Source organism: Centropristis striata, chromosome 1, assembly GCF_030273125.1.
Source record: "Centropristis striata isolate RG_2023a ecotype Rhode Island chromosome 1, C.striata_1.0, whole genome shotgun sequence".
Taxonomy (NCBI): domain Eukaryota; kingdom Metazoa; phylum Chordata; class Actinopteri; order Perciformes; family Serranidae; genus Centropristis; species Centropristis striata.
Genome location: NC_081517.1, coordinates 5,851,563 through 5,874,879, shown reverse-complemented (window position 1 = coordinate 5,874,879; position 23,317 = coordinate 5,851,563). Strand labels below are relative to the sequence as shown.

At 36.8% G+C, this 23,317-nt stretch overlaps 1 protein-coding gene across 1 annotated transcript; it reads left to right on the top strand.

The window, feature by feature from the left end:
* Positions 1-4,724: 4,724 nt before the first annotated feature.
* On the top strand, positions 4,725-8,577 carry LOC131968265 (homeodomain-interacting protein kinase 2-like). The gene is made up of 9 exons (XM_059329067.1): positions 4,725-4,775; positions 5,279-5,484; positions 5,613-5,804; positions 5,966-6,147; positions 6,293-6,416; positions 6,527-6,646; positions 6,752-6,835; positions 6,937-7,109; positions 7,224-8,577. The coding sequence occupies exons 1-9, from the start codon at positions 4,727-4,729 to the stop codon at positions 8,575-8,577; spliced, it is 2,484 nt and encodes an 827-aa protein (XP_059185050.1). The 5' UTR covers positions 4,725-4,726.
* Positions 8,578-23,317: the final 14,740 nt, after the last annotated feature.

Below are 23,317 nucleotides of genomic sequence, written 5' to 3'. Positions count from 1 at the left end.
TAGTGTGGCCACGGTACCAAATATGAAATTAGACTGCCACCACAGTGTCACAGAGGGGCCGATCAATAAACCTTAAAGGGTTATCCTCAGGAGGGCATTGACAATAATTGTACCAAGTTTTGTATAATAATGCACAAATTATCCCTTTAATCCTCATACAGTATCTGAAGGAGGACTCTTAACTGATAAGTTAAAAGAGACAGGTGGTGGAAAGTAACTGTACATTTACTCAAGTATTGGACTGAAAGTCAAATTTTGAGGTATTTTTATGTACATTTTATGTAACTTTATACTTCTACTCCACTACATTTTGAGACATATATTGTACTTTTTACTCCTCTACATTTAGCTGACAGCTTTAGTTACTTTTCAGGTCAATATTTAAAATGAAAAACATGATACATTTAAAATGATTACCCATTTTTATAAATTAAACCACTTAAAAGTTTATTAGGTAGTTAAAATGAGCGGAGTGGAGTCATTTCACAGTGTGGTATTAGTAATTTTACTGAAGTAAAGGATCTGAATACTTCTTCCACCACTGTCCTTTTTACTTCTTTTTTTTACTCTTTTTTTTTTTACTTCTTTTGCCATTTTTTTGTTACTTTTTTGACTTTTTTTTCACTTAAATTATTTTATGTGTTTTATTTTTTATTAATTATTTTGTATTTTATTTTTTTCTGCGCAATGCGCATGCGCGGCCCAAACGCGCTTCTGCGCATGTGCTGAAAACACGTAGTAGTAGTGCACCGAGGCCGGGCATGTGCGAAAGCCACGCATATGATAATGATAATGAATTAAATTTTTGTTTTTTTATTGTTTTTTATTATTTCTTTAAAAAGAATTTTAAATTTTAAATTTTGTATTTTTTATTATTATTTTTTTATTTTTATTTTTTTCTTCGCTTCTGCGCATACGCGGCCCCAGTGCACTTCTGCGCATGCGCGGCCTTGGTGCGCTTCTGCGCATGTGCGAAAGCCACGCAGTAGCGCAGCGAGGCTGCACATGCGCAGTAGCGCACCGGGGCCGCACATGCGCAGTAGCGCACCGGGGCCGCACATGCGCAGTAGCGCAGGAAAAAAAAGAATAAAAATAAAATAAAATAATAATAATTAAAATTTAAAAAAATTATTAAAAATTAAAAAAAAAAATATTAAAAATAAAAAAAATTAAAAAATGAAAAAAAATTTAAAAAATAAAAAAGTAAAGAAGTAAAAAGGACAGTGGTGGAAGAAGTATTCAGATCATTTACTTCAGTAAAAAGTACTAATACCACACTGTGAAATGACTCCACTCTGCTCATTTTAACTACCTAATAAACTTTTAAGTGGTTTAATTTATAAAAATGGGTAATAATTTTAAATGCATCATGTTTTTCATTTTAAATCTTGACCTGAAAAGTAATTAAAGCTGTCAGCTAAATGTAGATGAGTAAAAAGTACAATATTTGCCTCAAAATGTAGTGGAGTAGAGGTATAAAGTTACATAAAATGTACATAAAAGTACCTCAAAATTGTACTTTAAGTCCAGTACTTGAGTAAATGTACATAGTTACTTTCCACCATTGCTACCTGCCACTTCTAACTTATACATATCAGTTAAGAGTCCTCCTTCAGACACTGTATGAGGATTAAAGGGATAGTTTGTGCATTATTATACAAAACTTGTGTTAGAATAATTTGAATATTCTACGTTGTTTAAAATGAAATGATTACTGTGTCTCTCTTTTTGTATTTGTTATTTGTCTCCACGATCATTAAAGGTCACTATGCATGCGTAATTCACTAAACCTTGACAATATCTATCTCTATGCATTTATATTAATCAGGCGATATGATTTTGATACAATGATTATGTTTGTGTGTTAATGTTAATGTTGATTTAGAAACTGTGATTACTTTAATTACATATATTCCATTTGCTTAAACTGATTAAGATTCTATAATCACAAATAATATTATCGTCTGTTTTATATTTTTTAGACTTTAAAATAACAAGTAGACATTGAAGAATCGTTTGGCTCCTGTTATATCTCTGTAGAACATAACAAGGCAGAATGTTTGTCATAACAAGTTTGTTAGCAGGTCAGGGCACGGCCTTGTTCCTGACGTGTCCCTGTATTGATTAAGACTGGCGAAATCAGCGGATGAAGAAGGCGGCACTTCCTGGAAGAAATCTACCTTCATTATATAATAAACATTGTTAGTTTTGGAACTGGGGTTTTTTTTTCCAGGGGAAGAGACCTGGTTCAGACTTCATGACCTATAACCAGTCTGTGTGTATCAGGGACAGTTAAAAAGTGAACCCAGAGCTCTGTAACTTCACATTTCTTGACGTATTGTAATAAACTTTTGTTAAACTGAGAACTTGGACGTCTCCTGCTCATCAGTCCCCATCAACGACTGCGCAGAAATAATTGGTGAGGATTTTTTGTTGTTGGAATCAGATTATTCAATTTTCAGGGTTTCCTCATGCAATTTTTCTAACACTTGGTACAATTATTGTCAATGCCCTCCTGAGGATAACCCTTTAAGGTTTTATTGATCGGGCCGAGGTGGCTCTGTGGTGGCAGTCTAATTTCATATTTGGTACCGTGACCACACTATAACACTTAAGGCAATGAAATTCATAGGGGTGGTGTAGACTGGCCCCTGTAACGCACACACCCCGACGGCAACCTCTCATTGAAAAGTAAAAACTCAGTCAACCAAATAGTAAAGTGGTCTAGCAGACTGATTGGTGAGCCACAGCTCAATGTGGAGACCTTGTACACAAAACAATTACAGCGCATTACTGGTTCAATTTTAAATGACAGTTCCCATCCATTACACACAGAGTTTCAGCTACTCCCCTCTGGGCGTAGGTTTACAATCCCTAGGTTTAAAACAAACAGACACAATAACAGTTTTGTCCCTGCTGTGCTTTGCACAGGTGTTTATTTATTGTTGCTTTTATGTATGTATTTACTATTTCTATATATACATTTTAACCTTTATCTATGTTTTTATAGCCTAAACAAGTTTCATTTTATTGTGCTGTTTTATTTTGTTTATTTTTCTGTCTTCTTTTTTTTTTTGCTATTCGTATTTTAGTTCACATCAATATCTAAGTATAGTCTGGACCTGTAAGAACTTTTAATAATTTTTTATTTTAATTTTTTTTAAATTTTATTTAACTTGTCATTTCTTAACTCCCACTGTCTTAAGTTGAATGATGTGTGATATGTGCCTCTTTTGTGTGTGTGTATGAGGACTCTATGCTGCAAACAAAATCTACCTCTGGGTACAAATAAAGTAAATAACATAGATAAAAAGATTTTAAAAAAAACATGATAATGATAATGAATTTAATTTTTAATTTTTTTTATTTAACTTGCCATTTCTTAACTCCCACTGTCTTAAGTTGAATGATGTGTGATATGTGCCTCTTTTGTGTGTGTGTATGAGGACTCTATGCTGCAAACAAAATCTACCTCTGGGTACAAATAAAGTAAATAACATAGATAAAAAGATAAAAAAACATGATAATGATAATGAATTTCATTGCCTTAATTCTCATGGTCTGGGCACAGTGCCAAATATTAAATTAAATTGTCGCCAGAGCGCCACCTAGGGGTCGATCAATAAAACCTTCAAGGGTTATCCTCAGGAGGGCATTGACAATATGTATACCAAGTTTGGTGTTAATCCGACCAACCGATTTGGAGATATAAAATACTTAAATTTAAAGAGCGCCACCTAGAGGTCATCGGCCAAAATTTTGTAAACAGAGCCCAAGGGGCTCATGGGGAAGTAGGATCTTGAGTTCCATGTCATTCAGACACACCAATATGGAGATATAAAACACTTTGTGTTTTGTGTTGAAAATAGCGCCACCTGCAGGAAGTTGTTATTTAATAACTTGAGTATTCTTTGGGTTATCAAAATTCTTTTAATAACTTTTTGTTGTGAAGGTCCATAGATGCTGTGTGCAAAGTTTGGTGCAAAATGATGAAATTGCCTAGGAGGAGTTCGATAAAGTAGGTTTACGACATTTCACGAATTTGCGGGGGAAAAAACTCGAGGCGAAAATGGGCATGGCCTATATCACGAGATTCAGCACAACTCAATGAACGTGTGGATATAAGGTTTTTGAATGTGCGATAAAGTATGTGGGAGTTATTAGCCAAAACGCACTTTCCTTTATTATAGCGCCACCTAGTGGTGGAAGTTCAGGATGACAATAGATTATAAAATATTTCGCCAGGTGTGACTTATATTTAAAGTTTCATGAGTTTTAAAATATTTCGCCAGGTGTGACTTATATTTAAAGTTTCATGAGTTTTATAAAATATTTCGCCAGGTGTGACTTATATTTAAAGTTTCATGAGTTTTGAGGTATGTTCAGGCAGTGAAAAATGCGATCATTTGGGAAGAAGAAAAAAAAAAATAATTCGAAATACAATAGGGACCTCGCAGGTCGTTGCCTGCTCGGGCCCTAATTAGCTTGTCCCAAACCAAAAAACCCATAGAATCTTCAGTCCTTCTCTAGAATGGAACTGCCTTTAGAATGGAACTGGTGCCTTGTGATGTAATTAAGAATTATTTTAAATATCTCCTATATATCTGGACCTCTGGTCAGTTTACCTTCAGTTGCAAACCGTTCTCTACCTACAAGCCAAGTTGGTTAACAGTTAGTTGAAGAAGTTACAATGAAGCGCTTTTGGAAAAAACTTTTTTTTTGCATAATGCCATCAAGTTCACGTTCAGCCATCTGTTTGTCAGCAGATAAAAATGGTAAGAAAAGCTGCTAAAACACACACACTCATGGGAAGAAACTTACTTACTAAGTACATTTATTTAAGTACTGTACTTACTTGTATTATGAGTATCTGAATGGTGCTACTTACTGTGATAACTGAATTGATAATTAAGTTATATTCTGTGTAATTAGTACATTTTACTTTTGAAACTTTGTTGATACTTTAAATTTTCAATGCAAGACTTGTAATTGAGTACTTTAACACTGTTGTATTGCTTCTTTGACTAAAGTAAAGGAAGTAAATACTGACAATCAATGCAGTTTAGTGCATATTTCTTCTCATTAAGTGTATTTGCTCTAATTATTCTACACTCAATGAAATGCTCATAATCAGTATGTGATACATTAGTCTTTTTGTGTGGTCGTAAAATGATAACCACATTTATTTACATGAGCATAGAAAGTGTTTCACCTATATATCTGTCTATTTTGTGTTGACTGAATGACCCCCACTAACTCTGTACTGCTTCTCTGTCAGCTGTTGCAGATGAGCAGAAGAAATCGGAGGTCTTTGAGGTGAAAAAAAGCGACGTACTGTGCGGGGATACAGGTCGCTACCTAGTGAAGAACTTCATTGCTATTGGGAGCTTTGGCAAAGTTGCCAAATGTGTGAATCTAAACACATCACAGGAAGTAGCCCTCAAGATCCTAAAAGCTGAGGACCGTGTAGCCACCACAAGAGAGGTAGATAACTTCATTCTTTTAGATAATTATCTTTTCTTCCAAATGTTCTTACTTAGATTGAACTGAATTAACTGCTGATCCGTGCTGTGTCACTTAACCTTGGTATTTTTTTCCTCTCTTCTCCACAGATGAAAATGCTCGAAGCAGTAAGCGTTCTTGATTCAGACAAGAAGAATGTGGCCCAGTTCTTTGAAAAGTTTGAACACAATGGTCAGACCTGTCTGGCTTTTGAACTGCTGGACAGGAGTCTTCACGACCTGCTCAATGACAGAGACTGCAAGCCACTGTCTCTCATTGAGATACGGCCAATAGCACAGCAGGTAAGCGCTGTGTGACTTTGAACTAGGTGTTAACAAACTAGACAATATACTCAATCAGATAGGGAAGATGGTTTGTTATGTAAAACACATAAATTAAAACTGAAAACTGAACTGAAGATTCTGGTCTTTAATCGTCCACATCTTACCCTTTGTCTCTGCAGTTGCTGACGGCCTTTGCTGCTCTAAAGCGCATCGGTGTGGTTCACTCAGACCTGAAGGCAGACAACATAATGCTGGTAAACCACTCGGCTGAGCCCTTCAGAGTGAAATTAATAGATTTTGGTGTGTCCTTCTACACCTCGGAGAAGCTACGTGGCTGTTCAATCCAGCCTCTGGGCTACAGGTAGGTTCAATCTGCAAAGCTCATCTTTGAACTTGTTTGCGGCCGTGTTTAAGAAGTAAATAACCCAACAGTCTCATCTCAAGCGCACGTTTTAAATTTGAGACAGTACTTAACATCTTGTGTGATTCTTGTATGTTACACACAGGGCACCTGAAGTCACCCTTGGTCTCCCTGTCTGCGAGGCCATCGACATGTGGGGTCTAGGCTGTGTGCTTGTTTTGTTGTACATCGGCAACCACGCCTTTTCGATCCAGTGCGAGTACCAGGGTGTAAGAATCCAAACAAATCTTCATTTAAATGCACAGGCTGTTACATAATGCCACAAACCCAAAAGGGGGACTTGTGTTGGCTGACATGGTTCTTAATATTCTCTCTCCAGCTGAAAGCCATTGTTGAGATCCTGGGCCAGCCCGCTGACCACCTCCTCAGTGCTGGTTACTACACCAAAAAGTACTTCAAGGCAAGTCAGCACTTGGAAAACCCAAAATGGTCGCTGAAGGTATGTTAACCAGTTTTGATTTTGCATCCCAATGACAAAACATCTCTTTGAAATGGTAACAGAACTGAGGAAAAAGCATCTGACTTCTATATTTTGTTCTTGTAGATTCCAGAGGAGTACCAGCTCGACACTGGCATGAAGCCGAAAGGATGGGAGCGGTCTTTTGATAGCCTGGATGGCCTGATAACAGTAAGTGGTCCATTCCATGAGTAAATATTGCATTCATAACAATTTCATGTGTTGCTAAGAGACAGGAAGAAAATAAACACAACACTTTATTTCAAATTCAGCTTGACACAGAAATGCAGGAATCCATTGAGCTGGAGGACCAAAGAGAATTTGTGAGCCTCCTGAAATGCCTCCTCCATACGGACGCTAAGGAGAGGATCACGCCTGAGAAAGCTCTCAAACACCCGTTTATCACAATGTCCCATCTGGAGCATGGCATAAACTCCAGCTTGTAGTAAGTCGCTATGTTTCTGGTATCAGTACAGTTGGACAGATTCATGATTGGATGAATGGTCAGGTTTCTATTCTGACTGACTGGTTTACTCATTGATTGTCTTGTTTTATTCAGTGTGGAAGACTCCTTTGACGCAATGTATGTCTGTCCACTGGATGACTCAGAAGAGGAACTTCCTTCTGATGACCAGGCTGATGAAAGACCTGAAGATGATGGACCTTCAGACAGAACGCAAACACATTGTGAAGTCACTCCTTGCGCCGATGATGGCGTTACAAATATGCCTTGCCCAAATGATGGAGCAGCAGTTGTAGAACATACCGGCGCAGCTGAGGAGGAACCAGCTGAGAGACACAGTGCAGACAGTCCAGCTGAGGAGGAACCAGCTGTTAACCACAGTGCAGCCAGTCCAGCTGAGGAACCAGCTGTTAACCACAGTGCAGCCAGTCCAGCTGAGGAACCAGCTGTTAACCACAGTGCAGCCAGTCCAGCTGATGAGGAACCAGCTATGAGCCATAATGCAGCCAGTCAAGCTGAGGAACCAGCTGTTAACCACAGTGCAGCCAGTCCAGCTGAGGAACCAGCTGTTAACCACAGTGCAGCCAGTCCAGCTGAGGAACCAGCTGTTAACCACAGTGCAGCCAGTCCAGCTAATGAGGAACCAGCTATGAGCCATAATGCAGCCAGTCAAGCTGAGGAACCAGCTGTTAACCACAGTGCAGCCAGTCAAGCTGAGGAACCAGCTATGAGCAATAATGCAGCCAGTCAAGCTGAGGAACCAGCTGTTAACCACAGTGCAGCCAGTCAAGCTGAGGAACCAGCTGTTAACCACAGTGCAGCCAGTCCAGCTAATGAGGAACCAGCTATGAGCCATAATGCAGCCAGTCAAGCTGAGGAGGAACTAGCTGAGGACCATGTTGCAGCTAGTCAAGCTGAGGAACCAGCTGTTAACCACAGTGCAGCCAGTCAAGCTGAGGAACCAGCTGTTAACCACAGTGCAGCCAGTCAAGCTGATGAGGAACCAGCTATGAGCCATAATGCAGCCAGTCAAGCTGAGGAACCAGCTGTTAACCACAGTGCAACCAGTCTAGCCAATGAGGAACCAGCTATGAGCCATAATGCAGCCAGTCAAGCTGAGGAACCAGCTGTTAACCACAGTGCAGCCAGTCAAGCTGAGGAACCAGCTGTTAACCACAGTGAAGCCAGTCCAGCTAATGAGGAACCAGCTATGAGCCATAATGCAGCCAGTCAAGCTGAGGAGGAACTAGCTGAGGACCATGTTGCAGCTAGTCAAGCTGAGGAACCAGCTGTGAGCCACGGTGCAGCCAGTCCAGCAGAGGAGACGATCTCCACTGATTGGTCACCTGACGAAGCTCCATCTCTGAAAGCGAAAAAGAGCCGGCTGAAGACGATCCGGAAATTCTTTGGCAGGGCAATAAGAATCCTTTTTAGAAAGAAGACATGCTAAACTTCAAGCATCAAATGGAGTTTTTGTATGTGAAGCCTTTAATGCCTATGTAAATATGTACATTTATTATTTCATGCATTTTAATAAATCATCTAATTATGTATTTATTTGGTTTTCTGGACATATTTCATGAATGCAACAACTGACACAAGCTATGCCATGGATATATTCTTATATTGATATAAGCTAATTCAATGTATGGTTTTATGTATTACCCTCATATGACCTACCAATTACAAATTAAGCTGTTTTATGTTATTATGAGCAAGTAAATGTTGTCTTCCTACTACTTATTATTGCCTGCATGTGTCAGCATGTCCCTATTGAGCACACCTTCGCTCCTGCACTTTTTTTTTATCTTAATAAGTTCACTTTTTTAAACTTTTGTTTTCACTTTTTTTGCTCATTTACAAAATATGTATATAATTAAACATGACAAACTTTTATTTACAAACCAAATTTGCTTTGCAAAGTTCTATTCACATAGAACATGAGGCAAAAATATAGGAATAAATTAGAAGAGAATATCAATAGAACAAGTCATACTGAACATCTAGAAAAGCAATTTAGACCTACACGTTAACCTGTCTTTATTTTGGCTAACTCATTAATACCTCCATCCAGCAGGGGGCGACAGCGTGTGGGCTCACATTAATTTGGTCTTCCTGATGAAGTCATGACCCGCCTCTCTCTACCTCTGATTGGCTATTACAACTGCCTTCGTTGATTTGATTGGTTAGGTTTGGACACAGGGCGTGAGATTGGTTAATATGGAAGTAACAATTTCTGGGTGAGCCAATCAGAGGCAGCGTGAGGCGGGTCATCGCCATCCAAGGAAATGAAATATCGTTCCCGCCCTACCGGGGCTGAGAGAGCTTACTAACAACAATATTTTGGAAAGAAAAGGACACTGTGGCAGCGGTGAATTCCAGGTCGTGTATGCATCAATTGGGTCTTGCAGGTCTGTCAGGCCTGTGCCGAGTCACCGATCATCTTTATCTCAGTAATGGCAAAGCGGCTACTGATTCCTCACAGGTGACTCGGTGCAAAATCACCTGCATCATAAACGTCACTGAGACCAAGCGCATCCGCCCTCTGCCCCGCCCAATTACAGTGCATTACTGGTTTAATTTTAAATGACAGTTCCCATCCATTACACACAGAGTTTCAGCTACTCCCCTCTGGGCATAGGTTTACAATCCCTAGGTGTAGAACAAAAAGACACAAAAACAGTTTTGTCCCTGCTATGCTTTGCACAGGTGTTTATTTATTGTTGCTTTTATGTATGTATTTACTATTTCTATATATACATTTTAACCTTTATCTACGTTTTTACAGCCTATACAAGTTTTATTTTATTTTGCTGTTTTATTTTGTTTATTTTTCTGTCTTCTTTTTTTTTTTGCTATTCGTATTTTAGTTCACATCAATATCTAAGTATAGTCTGGACCTGTGAGAACTTTTAATAATTTTTAATTTAATTTTTATTTTTTTTTATTTAACTTGCCATTTCTTAACTCCCACTGTCTTAAGTTGAATGATGTGTGATATGTGTGTGATATTTGTGTGTGTGTATGAGGATTCTATACTGCAAACAAAATCTACCTCTGGGTACAAATAAAGTAAATAACATAGATAAAAAGATAAAAAACATGATAATGATAATGAATTTCATTGCCTTCATTCTTATGGTCTGGGCACAGTGCCAAATATTAAATTAAATTGTCGCCAGAGCGCCACCTAGGGGCCGATCAATAAAACCTTCAAGGGTTATCCTCAGGAGGGCATTGACAATATGTATACCAAGTTTGGTGTTAATCCGACCAACCGATTTGGAGATATAAAATACTTAAATTTAAAGAGCGCCACCTAGAGGTCATCGGCCAAAATTTTGTAAACAGAGCCCAAGGGGCTCATGGGGAAGTAGGATCTTGAGTTCCATGTCATTCAGACACACCAATATGGAGATATAAAACACTTTGTGTTTTGTGTTGAAAATAGCGCCACCTGGAAGTTGTTATTTAATAACTTGAGTATTCTTTGGGTTATCAAAATTCTTTTAATAAGTTTTTGTTGTGAAGGTCCATAGATGCTGTGTGCAAAGTTTGGTGCAAAATGATGAAATTGCCTAGGAGGAGTTCGATAAAGTAGGTTTACGACATTTCACGAATTTGCGGGGAAAAAAACTCGAGGCGAAAATGGGCGTGGCCTATATCACGAGATTCAGCACAACTCAGTGAACGTGTGGATATAAGGTTTTTGAATGTGCGATAAAGTATGTGGGAGTTATTAGCCAAAACGCACTTTCCTTTATTATAGCGCCACCTAGTGGTGGAAGTTCAGGATGACAATAGATTATAAAATATTTCGCCAGGTGTGACTTATATTTAAAGTTTCATGAGTTTTAAAATATTTCGCCAGGTGTGACTTATATTTAAAGTTTCATGAGTTTTATAAAATATTTCGCCAGGTGTGACTTATATTTAAAGTTTCATGAGTTTTGGGGTATGTTCAGGCAGTGAAAAATGCGATCATTTGGGAAGAAGAAAAAAAAAATAATTCGAAATACAATAGGGACCTCGCAGGTCGTTGCCTGCTCGGGCCCTAATAATCATGCCCTCACATCCTATCTTCAAATATTTCGTCCTCCTTCTCTCTGAAATCTTCGGCTAGTATGTCTGTTAAAAAATCTGTTAAAAATCTTCACCATGCCATGTTGGTATCAGTTTTATCAGCGTTACCTCACCTATATGTCCTGATCATTCCTTTTTAACTTTGACTTACTTGATCAAAATGTTGAACCCAAAAGAAACTAATGCTACCTATACACCAGAAGACTTTGAAAAGATTTGGAAAGACTCCTGCAAGACTATCAGCTCACACCTGCTCACATCTAAAGACAAGTGTTAAGAGTTTTTAGTCCCAGCCTAGTCTCAGACTGAGATTCTACAAAGACTGTGAATCTTGCAGGGTCACTATTTACAAGACTACAACTAGATTTCCTTTAGCATTTTTTACCTACCATGCAATTTTTGTGTGCGCAGTGGTTTGTGTTGAAAAAAAGAAAAAAAAAAGAAGAGAAGACGCCCTCACAAAGCTGAAAAAGGATTTCTGTTTTTCTGAAAATTTGACTATTTTACAGTAAAAATAGATATAAGGAAGAATAAAGGAAAGGAAACTGTAGAAAAGAATGAATGATATACATTTATGTCTTATTTAATTATAATTTGTTTAATTGAATAATTATACTTATCAGCTCTATCAACTTTCATTTAGTTAATCACACATTCATCATCAATTATTTATTACTTATTTATGTATACATTTATTTATACATTTTAACTGGATCTGCTTACTGTTCTCTTTACTAAGAAACAGCGCCCCCAAAATCCCGCTTGTGGCCGTAAATATATTACATCTCTATATTTGTATTTAGGACTGAGCTTACTAACATTATTGTGATGATACTGTGATGATAAGTGGTTTTACTGCCGGTCTGGAACCGCTCATCTATTGGTTGTTGATTGTGTTACGTCACTGCGACTTGCGATAATATCAAACACGTTTGATTTGATCGCAAACCAAAGACTAGGAAAAGACTGATAAGAAACAGCGCAGATTACTATCTTACACTTAACGATCGGGATGACGGGAGCGCGCTGTGACTCCAGTAAGACTCCTAGATTTACTAAAGACTTTTAGTTTTTAGTCTGGGACTGGGAAAATCGTTTGGTGTAAGCCCAGCATAAGGAAACATAAAATCTGATCTTGAAAATTATGTTTCAAAACACAGAATTTTAAATATTGCAAATATGAATACAGGTTGCAAATATAACATATAACCGTGTGTTCAGACCGGACGCGTAGCGAATTTTCGCGTCGCGTTACTCGCGCGAGTTGATTCGCGCGAGAATTGAATTTAACTCGCGTCACTCGCGCGAGTAAATAACTCGCAAATTTTCGCCCAAGAGACTATTTAGCGCCAAATAATTCCCTCCATTTCATTCTGTCATCAACCATGACAAGCATAGTGTCCCTGTACCTGCTCTGGAAGTCCGAGATACGTCGGAAAACACGCCGTCGTGTCTGGGTGAGTGACATCATCCGGAGGCGCACTCAGCACGGAGAGAGGACCGCAGAGTACTTCCACCTTTTTCCTGTCCCTCCTGCCGACCCACTCCTCCTTCCTGCCTCTTTTCTCCTCTCTCTCATGTATGTATCTCGGACACTGTCGTCCAGAATCTCAACGCTGATAGGCTGTCCCGACACAGCGTCACGCGAATATTTCGCCAAAGTTGAATTTATTGAACTCACGCGAATTCGCGTTGTTTCATTCGCGCCGCGACATTCGCGGCAATCGCGGCAATCGCGTCGCGCGAAACCCGCGATTCGCGCCGCCGGCAAAATTTGCGTCTATTCGCGTGTTTGCATTGACTTTGTATGTAATCTTGTCGCGCGAAATATTCGCTACGCGTCCGGTCTGAACGCACCGTAAGAGGTAAAATATAAAACTAAATATATTTGACATTATCTCCGGTTTTACTTGGCCGAATATCATTAAAAAAAAATCTGGCATAGTTTCAAGCCAGAACTTTAGAGGGAAGCTGATGGCAAGACTCAATGTTGCTTTATTTTTATGTCTTCACGTCATGAAGAAGTAATATGCAGGTGTTTTTATGGACTCTAGAGGGTTAAAAGGAGGTAATATGGGCAACATGTATCCATAACTATTCCATACTAACTCCATAATTTGAATATTCAAATGAGCCAAACAAGCGCTTAAGCCAGCTACCACCAGGCTGTCCATCAAGCTCTCAACGACTGAAAGTCTGAAAATGCCAAAGCGAAAGACCTCCTTTAACCCGGGATGGGCAAGAGAACCCGGGTTTGTTACAAAAAATAAGTATTTTTTTTGTACATTATGTCAAAGCGATGTAGATGTGAGCAGCAAAGGCAAAGCAGCTATCAGAGACATGCTAGCACTGACTAGCATCGAGCTAATCGGAGTACAACTCTGCTTAAAACCAGATCATACCAAACAATTATCTGCTTGCTTGTCCCGTGTATGCAAAGTGTCCTCTTTTTGATGTGAAGGAAATGGCCACCCCAGGGCTATGTAGGACACTATGTTATCAGCTTATGCTAGCGCTAGATAGCTTGGTTTGCAAGGAGTATCTGTAATTCAAAACAGCCAACTCCTTAGAGTGTCCTCTAAGTCCAACCTTATTCTGAAAAAGACATGACAAAGTGAATAAAATTTTATAATTAGTGTTGATGAACTAAAAACACACACTGCAAAAAAGCCAACTTGTATTTTTTGGCCTAAAACAGTGATTTAAGTTGGTAAAACTTGGAAATATAAATTATTGACATTTAGGGCAATAATGTAAGTTAGCACAACAAAGGAAGCCAGTTGTCTGCTCAAAAACAAGTTGGTGAGTTGTTGTTACTTATATCTTTAAGTTGGGGTTCACAACAAGGGACAATAGTTCTGCTAACTCTTATTTCTTTGTTGTGAAATGCGGGAAAGCGGTGAAATTCGGTCATTAGTGAAAGCTAGCGGCTAAGTCAAAATTGTTGTTGCAACATTAGCTGACATTTCATAGTGGCGTTACAATCGTGCCAATTCAGCACATTGCAGAATTTAGCAGAAGTAAGGATTAAAAGTTATTACAATGTAAAATTCTAAGTTAGTACAATTTACAGCTGAGTTGACAAAAATCTGAATTCAGAGTTGAGCAAACTCAAAAACAAAACTTAAAATATTTAGTTTAATTGTCCAACTTAAAATTTTATTGAAGTTTGTTGCCTTGAAATTTTGAGTTCACCCAACTTTTCTTTTTTTGCAGTGCAGCGTGAAAGGGTCAAAGTTCTAAGAAGACAACACAGTGTACTGTGTAACCTGTAAATCACAAGGTAGCCCTGCCATACAGCATACGCTGCTTTATTGTCTATTTTACTCTAAATGTGACCATCATTTACTGAATGAATCATTTTATGAAACCAGTGGAGTCTCCCCCTGCTGGTCATTAGAAATAATGCAGGTTTAAGGTTTAACACTTCTACAATGACTTCACTTTTCAGTCCCCGGGGTCGCTGCTTGGATGCAGCACACAGATTTCAAAGTAAACGAACCGTGAATGTTTTTAACTTTGTGGCTACAGACTCCCACGCAACCAGTCTGCTTTGAGAATCCTTTTAAGTGAGACAAACTTGTATGTGTTTGTTGTCTACATCCGTATGAAGGATGTACTTAGGGTCATGGTTAAGGTTAGCCCAGGCTGAATACATTCAATGCAATGTACTCCTAAGTAACACACAGATAGCACAAATGTGTATGTGTGTGTGTGTGTGTGTGTGTGTGTGTGTGTGTTCTTGTACTTCCTACATAGTGAGGACCGGAACACGTTTTTAACCAACAGAGTGAGGACATTTTTGCATAGTGAGGACATTTCGGCTGGTCCTCACTCCTTTAAAAATTATATATATCTCTGTTAGAAGAGACAAATAACTTCAGCAATGTGTTAAATTTGTTAACATATATCTCTGTTAGAAGAGACAAATAACTTCAGCAATGTATTAAAGTTAGACAATAACACATAAAAACCCAGTGTAAATTGACCGTAAAGGCAATACAATTATTTATTCTTTTTTGAGAGTTCCGACTTTGTTTTAAGGGTTAAAGGTTACATGATGATGATAATTAACTGAAACTTTATTGTGTGATTAGAAAACTAACTAAAATTACAATGAAAATGTCCTTTGTTTTCATCTTTGTCAACTTTTTTCATACATAATGAAGATGGATAAGGCAAAGGAAATGAAGGCAAAATTTACTGTGACCTCTTTTAATCTCCCACCCAACAAATACCCCATTACAAAAACACTAAAACTAACACTAAAATTAATAAAATCTAAAACTAATTTAAAAATTCAAAATTATTATAACCTTGCAAGGGTTTGTGTGTGTGTACACATGTTCTTTCCCGTTTCATATTCAGGGTGTGATGTTTCCATGAAAAACAGAGTAAATTAGTTATTCATATCACAGTATATATGATTTAACATCCAACAGCTGTCTGAACTGAAAAGTATCATCAACTTGGCAACATCCCCACACGTCTCTGTCATTACCCGCTGAGGTCTCTCAGCAGTTAGAGATGAACTGTGGTTTGTGCTGGATTAATTCTCAGAAATGGAAGATGAGAGCAACTGGCTCTTCTCAGTGTTATCCCTGTACTTTCACTTCAGAACCTGGTCTCACAGAAATCCGTGGAATAGCCACGGAATCGCTCAAATTTCCGTGAAACTGACATGGATTTCACTACAATGCAAGTTAATGACAGTCATATCCCGTGGCTATTCCATGGATATTTTTTCCTATTGGTTTGTTCCAAGTCACGTGACTTTCAAGGTCCCAGCGGTCAGAACAAAAAACATGGCGGACAGTTCTCTCATTTTTAGTGAAAAAAATAATATTTTGACTTTGTTTCTGCATAAAAATGGATTTTGATCACATTTGTAGCGAGAAATATATGTTTTATTTTCTAAATATTCACTCAGTGAATGTACATAATCACTTTGTATGTTGAAATAGCCACGGGATATGACTGTCATTAACTTGCATTGTAGCGAAATCCGTGTCAGTTTCACGGAAATTTGAGCGATTCCGTGGCTATTCCACGGATTTCTGTGAGACCATGTTGCACTTCAACATGTAGGTTGGAATATTGTTCTTCTGAGCATTATTTTTTAACTAAAAGAAAATAAGCTTATTCACATTCTTCAGAGTGAGCCTGCCACATTGTCAGTCCCCCTTAACTCAAAATTGTGTTTATGTCCCCTTAATGTCTGGTATTGACTATACTGACTTGTTTTGGTGCATAGTTTGTTACGAGGTGTTAACCCTCTGGGGTCTGAGCCTATTTTGGCCGTTTTTGAATACTTTTGATTTTGCCCTTCATGTACCACATGAAAAATGTTTACTATTTCGATATTTGGTATCCATTTTTTCTTCACCTATATGATCTGACCATTATTTTTTCGATTTGACCTACTTTATCAACATATTGAGCCCAAAAATACACAAAATCATGAAACCCGAGTTGAAAAATGATACTATTTACTACAATAAAAACCACAAATATGCTCAATGAACTGTTTTGGAATTTGAAAATGTAAACATAGGATGAAAATATGAACATATAAAAAGGTCAAATTTAAATATAATAAAACTATATACAAAAAAGTCCCACAAAAACATGTATATTTATAGGCATGTTTTTCCTTGTTAGCTGCAACTCTTCAAAACAAACTACGTGCAAAATTACATATTATCATTATTATCTTATCTTTGGTTTTACATGACCTGGGAATGTCAATGTTGAATGTTTTTTTTTGTTAAACTTCACATGATCTGATCAGGACGGCACGATCATAGACCCCAGAGGGTAAAAGTAGACTAGATACATCACCACTCCGAAAAAAAACAATCAAAAACTGTGAAAGAAACTAGAGACCTCCAGATTAGAACCTACAGAGAGAGAAATGTTTCTCGTATGTTTCAATATCACAATCGTTGTCAGCCACAGTCAGTTGTCAGTTAGAAGTTCTCAAGACCTGAGCGTAATAGTTTGTGTTGTTGTGGGTTTTTTTGGTGTTTTTTGGGGAGTTTTTTTTGTTTGTTTGTCTGTTTTTTTTGTCATCCGTTTTTTTTCTCATCTGTTTTATTTGTTCCTTATTTATGTTCTGTAAAAGTGACTGCTTAGCCCCCCGCTTAGGATTGGAAGGTGTCTCGCTTTCTCTAATAACTTTTTAACTTTGGCAAGTTTGTGTTTCTGGGCATCTTATTAGAGTTATTTTGATTTACCCTATGTGAGGGAATATGAGTTGTGGGGGTTGAAGTTCTGTGTATATCCTCTGTAACCGGTTGATTAAATGTGAAAAAAAAAAAGTTCTCAAGCTAAAATATGCTAACTACACTTACCATTCAGATATGTCTGCTAGTTGACTACAGACTTCTCATCTGAGTCTGAAGGCTCAAACTTGTTTGGTTAAGTCTCTCCAATGATTCCTCTAACTGAGAAATCACGTTTCTCTGACAGAGGAAGATGTGCTTCAGGTTATTTTTAGGTTTTCTGTTACAAAAATATTAATCATAGCAGAGTATTTTCAAAACATGCCCGGAGGGAGACTTATGTTTTTACAGAATAAGGGTTTATCCAGGTTTCTGAAGCTAATTCAACATAAATGATAAACAGGATGCTCCAAACCGAGTGTGCATTTAGACATATTAGACATATTTAGACTTTGATTAAAAAAAAAAAAAAAGTCCTGCTCATGTTGCCATCATTGCTGCACTACATACATTCCAATGAAAAAAAATTATCCTCCTCTAAAGGTTATATTAACTTTTTCTCTCCCTCTCTGATGCACACACATCCACACACCCTTGGACTTCTATCTTTGTGAGGACATTCATTGACATAATGCATTTCCTATTCCATTACCCTAACCTTAACCCTCTGGGGTCTATGATCGTGTCGTTTTACAGAAAAACTAGGTCACATGGAGCGCTGCTATCAACTTCACTCCAAAGTACAGACTTGAAACTTTCTCCCAGTTTTTGTTTGACATTCCTAGCTCATGTAAAACCAAAGATATGATCGTTTAAATTTGGTGTAGCTCTCTGTGTAATTTCACACGTAGTTTGTTTTGAAGAGTTGAAGCTAACAACGAAAAAAAATGCCTATAAATATACATGTTTTTATGTTGTTGTTTTTTGTGTTTTTATTAATTTTTGTATATAATTTTATTTTATTTCAATGTTTACCTTTTTATACGTTCATATTTGTACCCTATGTTTACATTTTCAAGTTCCAAAACAGTTCATTGAGCATATTTGTGGTTTTTATTGTAGTAAATAGTATCATTTTTCAACTGGGATTTCATGATTTTGGGCTCAATATGTTGATCAAGTAGGTTAAAGTGAGGAAATAACTGTCAGGTCATATAGGTGAAGAAAAAATGGACACCAAATGTATTTAGAAATATTCAAAGTATTCAAAAACGGTCAAAATAGGCTGAGACCCCAGAGGGTTAGCCATTAGAACTAAATGCCCAACACCAATCCTAACCCTAACCCTAACTTAACCCTCCTGTGCTCTTGGGGTCTTTTTGACCCCAAATATTATTTTTCTTCATGTCCTAAAACCGGTCTAATGTCATGGGGTCCTTTTTGACCGGTGAGGAGGATGGGTGTGATTCTTTTGTTATTTTTGCTGACATCCAAAAATGAACAATGCTTTCAAAACATAAGTTTCACTAAAAGTTGACATAACCTACTCTGTGCATTCCCATCAAGAAATTATTGTTTTTACTTTAACTATTGAAAAAAATATTCGGCTTTTATTACTTTTTTTTCTCTTGAAATGAGCCCTGATTTTGTATATTTGACTAAAATTGACCAATAATAATAAAAAAAAATATGGAAATGATGTATACATTTTTTGGTCATGGGTTGCCTTAAAAGGTAAAAAAAAAAAAAAGCTGGTAATATTTTTTTCTACATGTCCTAAAAACAGTTTGTCATGGGGTCCTTTTTGGCTCCCTTAGGAGGATGGGTATATAGTCGACGGGAGAAGTACACAAGGGTTAACCCTATTGTAACCTTAACCTTAAAACAAAGTCTTAACCCTCAAATAAGCCTTTGAAGTATTGAGGACTTGACCGAATGTCCCCACTTCCCAAAATGTCCTCACTCTGTTAGTTTTAAACCTGCTATGGTCCTCACTAAGTCGGAAGTACAAGAACGCACACACTGTTTGCATGATTACAAGCCTCGGGGGGTAGATATGATGTTTGTGCCTTTATCACCTCAAATGAAGCCATTCATCTCCCTTGTGCTTCTATGAGTCATGAGACACATTTTGCATACTGAATATTTGTTTATTATGCATATTTAAAATAGTACGTCTGCTCTTGTCTGATGCAGACTATTGTGGTATACAATACATTTAATTCAAGAGCACACCTCTTATTTCTCTCTGTAACGTTTGGTCGGTTGGTTGAATGAGCACAATGTGTGTTAAATTGTTTGTATGGACTCTGAATTGCTTCATAAAGACCCTTTGACAGTTCATAATCCATCATTCATATTCATGGTGTACACTGTACACACAGAGGAACAAATGTACTCCCTCACTTACAAATTATTACAAACAGTATAGTAGGACCACACCATGTTCTGAAAATACTGCTTTAAAAGCCTTGTACACCAGCCATTCTCAACCTTGGGTTCCAGACCCCAACTGGGGTCGCGAGGTGATTTCTGGGGGTCACCAAATCATTTTGGAAGTCAGCTCTGTCTCCACTGTGTTAAAGTGTTCATGTGTTAATGTGTTTTAGTCTTTTTGGTCATTTAATGTCTTTTTTTGGTCATTTTGTGGGTTTTTTTGTCATTTTGTGTTTTTTTTTACTCATTTTGTGCCTTTTTTTAGTCATTTTGTGGGGTTTTTTGGTCATTTTGTTTCTTTTTTTGGTCATTTTGTGTCTTTTTTTGATCATTTGTGGTCAGTTTGTGTCTTCTTTGGTCATTTTGTGGTCAATTTGATTTTTTTTTTTTGGGGTCATTTTGTGTCTTTTCTGACAAATCCCAAAGTAGCAAGGTATTTAGATTAGATTACGATTTTGATTAAAAGTAACACTAAAATATAAAAAATATATATCAATGAACAGACAGAGAGATGTTTCAGTTGTTCTCTGCTTCATTATTTGTCCAAAATTCGCCGTATCAACTGAGTTTGTATGATCTGAACTGTGAGATTGTGTTCAGTGAGCGGGGGTCGCGGACAACATGCAGGTTAAATTGGGGGTCGTGACTCAAAAAGGTTGAGAACTACTGCTGTACACAGTTATATAATCGAGACCTTATTGCTAAAACTTTTTAAAGGCTATTCAGCCAGTAATAAACACAAATCTCAATTATTTCTAGACGAACACTGTCTGGAAACTATATTTGATTTAGATGCTTTATGAGGTCTATATCCACTGGGCAAAAATTAGTTGTGTAATGTAGCATTTAGTTGCACTCAACATGTACAGTGTGTTCCTTTTGGACCAGCCTCCATGTCCCTGTTAGCTGTCCCTGCTCTCTGGCACTGTTACTGCAGCACTGAGGCCTGTGCAGCCTCTGGGCTACAGCCGTGTGTTTCATGCTCTGATGGCACCATAACGTACCATGGAAGAGATTATCCAGTGAGTCAAACTGCTCACTGATCTCTTCCAGGTCTGTGTGTTTGTGTGAGTGTGCAGCCGTGTCTCCTATGAATTATGCTCATGTACTATTCTGCGTTAGAGGTTTAGGATGTGTCAATGCAGGAATTTAATGAGACCTTCATAAATGGTGCAGGTGGTGGACTGGAATGATTTAGCTTTTAACTTTGAGTGTTTAAACACAATCTAAGAAAGTTAGAGTTGAAATAATCCAGGAGGAGAAAATCTCATAAAACCTAAATTGCATGTCAAATTATAAGGTGAGGTAACACTTTACAATAACCAACTAAGTGATGGTTATAGGTGGTTTATAGACCAATTATTAACCATTTACAAAGTGCTATACATATTTGCACTAATGTACAGTTAGATCTGCATTTATTATTTATTTTATTTATAATCGATACCTATATATATATATATGTACAGTACAGGCCAAAAGTTTGGACACACACCTTCTCATTCAATGCGTTTTCTTTATTTTCATGACTATTTACATTGTAGATTCTCACTGAAGGCATCAAAACTATGAACACATATGGATATATATATACTGCATTTTTATACAATTCATTCCTGTATATATTGCAATATGATTCATAATTACTGCCGAATGCACTTCTGGTTAGATGCTATCTGCATTTCATTGCTTTGTACTTGTGACATGTGCAATGACAATAAAGTTGAATCTAATCTAATCTAATCTAATCTAATCTAATCTAATCTAACCTAATCTAATCTAATCTAATATTTCATCTTTAAATGTTTTCAACCAATTTCTTAAAGGTATATGAATCATTTCAAAATCATTAACATACTTAATATGGTGTTAAAAATGTTATGAGTGCAATTAAAACTATTAATAAACTAATAATTATAATTTAATTGTTTGTTAATGGTAAAGTAACTATAAACTTACATTAATATACATGTTTATATATTAATATAACATCTGTTTTGCCATTTATAATTGATATAGTTAATTAAACATTAATAAATCACGTATTTACCATTATAAATGGCTTATATATGGTTTATAAATGAGGATTAAACATTAATAAACTATCTGTTTACCCTTTATAAATGATGATTATTGTAAAGTGATACCGAAGGTGATAGTAGTTAGGTAGTTGACTTGTCAGCATCACTGATAGCTTAATGAACAGGACTACCAGGTCCTGACTTCAGGCTTCTGTATGAAGTGACTTTAAACATTTATTGTTGGTTTATCTGTTAAATACTCTGCTGAAAACACCTATGATGAGACAAATTCTAAGTATTATTGCATTACAAGTAAAGGAGTGAGACTATGGAACAACTGCAGCGATGAAATGAAATCATGCACAACAATTGTTAAGTTAAAAAGGATTATGAAAAATTATGTGCTAAATAAGTATAGGTTACAAACTGGATGAGGACGTTCTTGTAATTGCCTTGAGTCTGCCTTTATTTTGTTGTTGTTATTTGTTTGTCCATTTATTTTCTTTGCGGAAGAAATAGAAATTCTCAGATCTAAATAGTTTGATATACTATATATATATATATATATATATATATATATATATATATATATATATACACAGTACAGGCCAAAAGTTTGGACACACACCTTCTCATTCAATGCGTTTTTCTTTATTTTCATGACTATTTACATTGTAGATTCTCACTGAAGGCATCAAAACTATGAATGAACACATATGGAATTATGTACTTAATTCAACAAAACAAATTCAACAAAAAAGTGTGAAATAACTGAAAACATGTCTTGTATTTTAGATTCCTCAAAGAAACCACCCTTTGCTTACTAGAATATAAGACATGTTTTCAGTTATTTCACACTTTTTTGTTAAGAACATAATTCCACATGTGTTCATTAATAGTTTTGATAAATCTACAATGTCAATAGTCATGAAAATAAAGGAAACGCATTGAATGAGAAGGTGTGTCCAAACTTTTGGCCTATACTGTATATATATATATATATATATACAAAAGAACAAAATAACCGGGGCAGAGTGTGGGAGGCTTTAAGAGATTATATTGACCTTATTTGAAACTAAGGGCCCTACAGAAAAACCTTCTGGGCTCAGCCAAGTACCAAAAGTACACAATAATATAAGGATGTCTTCACCGATGTGTATTTTCTTTTACTGTAAAGTTTTTAAATGTCTATATGGGTCCACACCTCAAATTGTTAATTTAACACTTTTCGAGTAAGTTAGTGTAAATTTGATTCTTTTTGGCGTTAAATTTTAACTCTGAAAAGAACACTTGAGTTATCACTTGAAGGGTGAAATACAGGATCAGAGTTAAGAGTCAGAAGTTCGGAGTTAATATTTAAACATTTACACTTACAGGTTTGATTTAGTGACGCGTCCTTTCTACACTCGGTTTTGACAACAACTATTTATCGTCCGAGAGTTAATTATAATGGATTAACTCTATCCAGAGTGTAATTAACTCTACT

Bases quoted from the DNA above. Each gene is read 5' to 3' on its own strand.
- LOC131968265 (XM_059329067.1), top strand. From the start codon at position 4,727: ATGCCATCAAGTTCACGTTCAGCCATCTGTTTGTCAGCAGATAAAAAT. The intron at 5,485-5,612 runs GTAGATAACTTC...TCTTCTCCACAG, and splicing joins GTGTAGCCACCACAAGAGAG to ATGAAAATGCTCGAAGCAGT. The intron at 7,110-7,223 runs GTAAGTCGCTAT...TGTTTTATTCAG, and splicing joins GGCATAAACTCCAGCTTGTA to TGTGGAAGACTCCTTTGACG.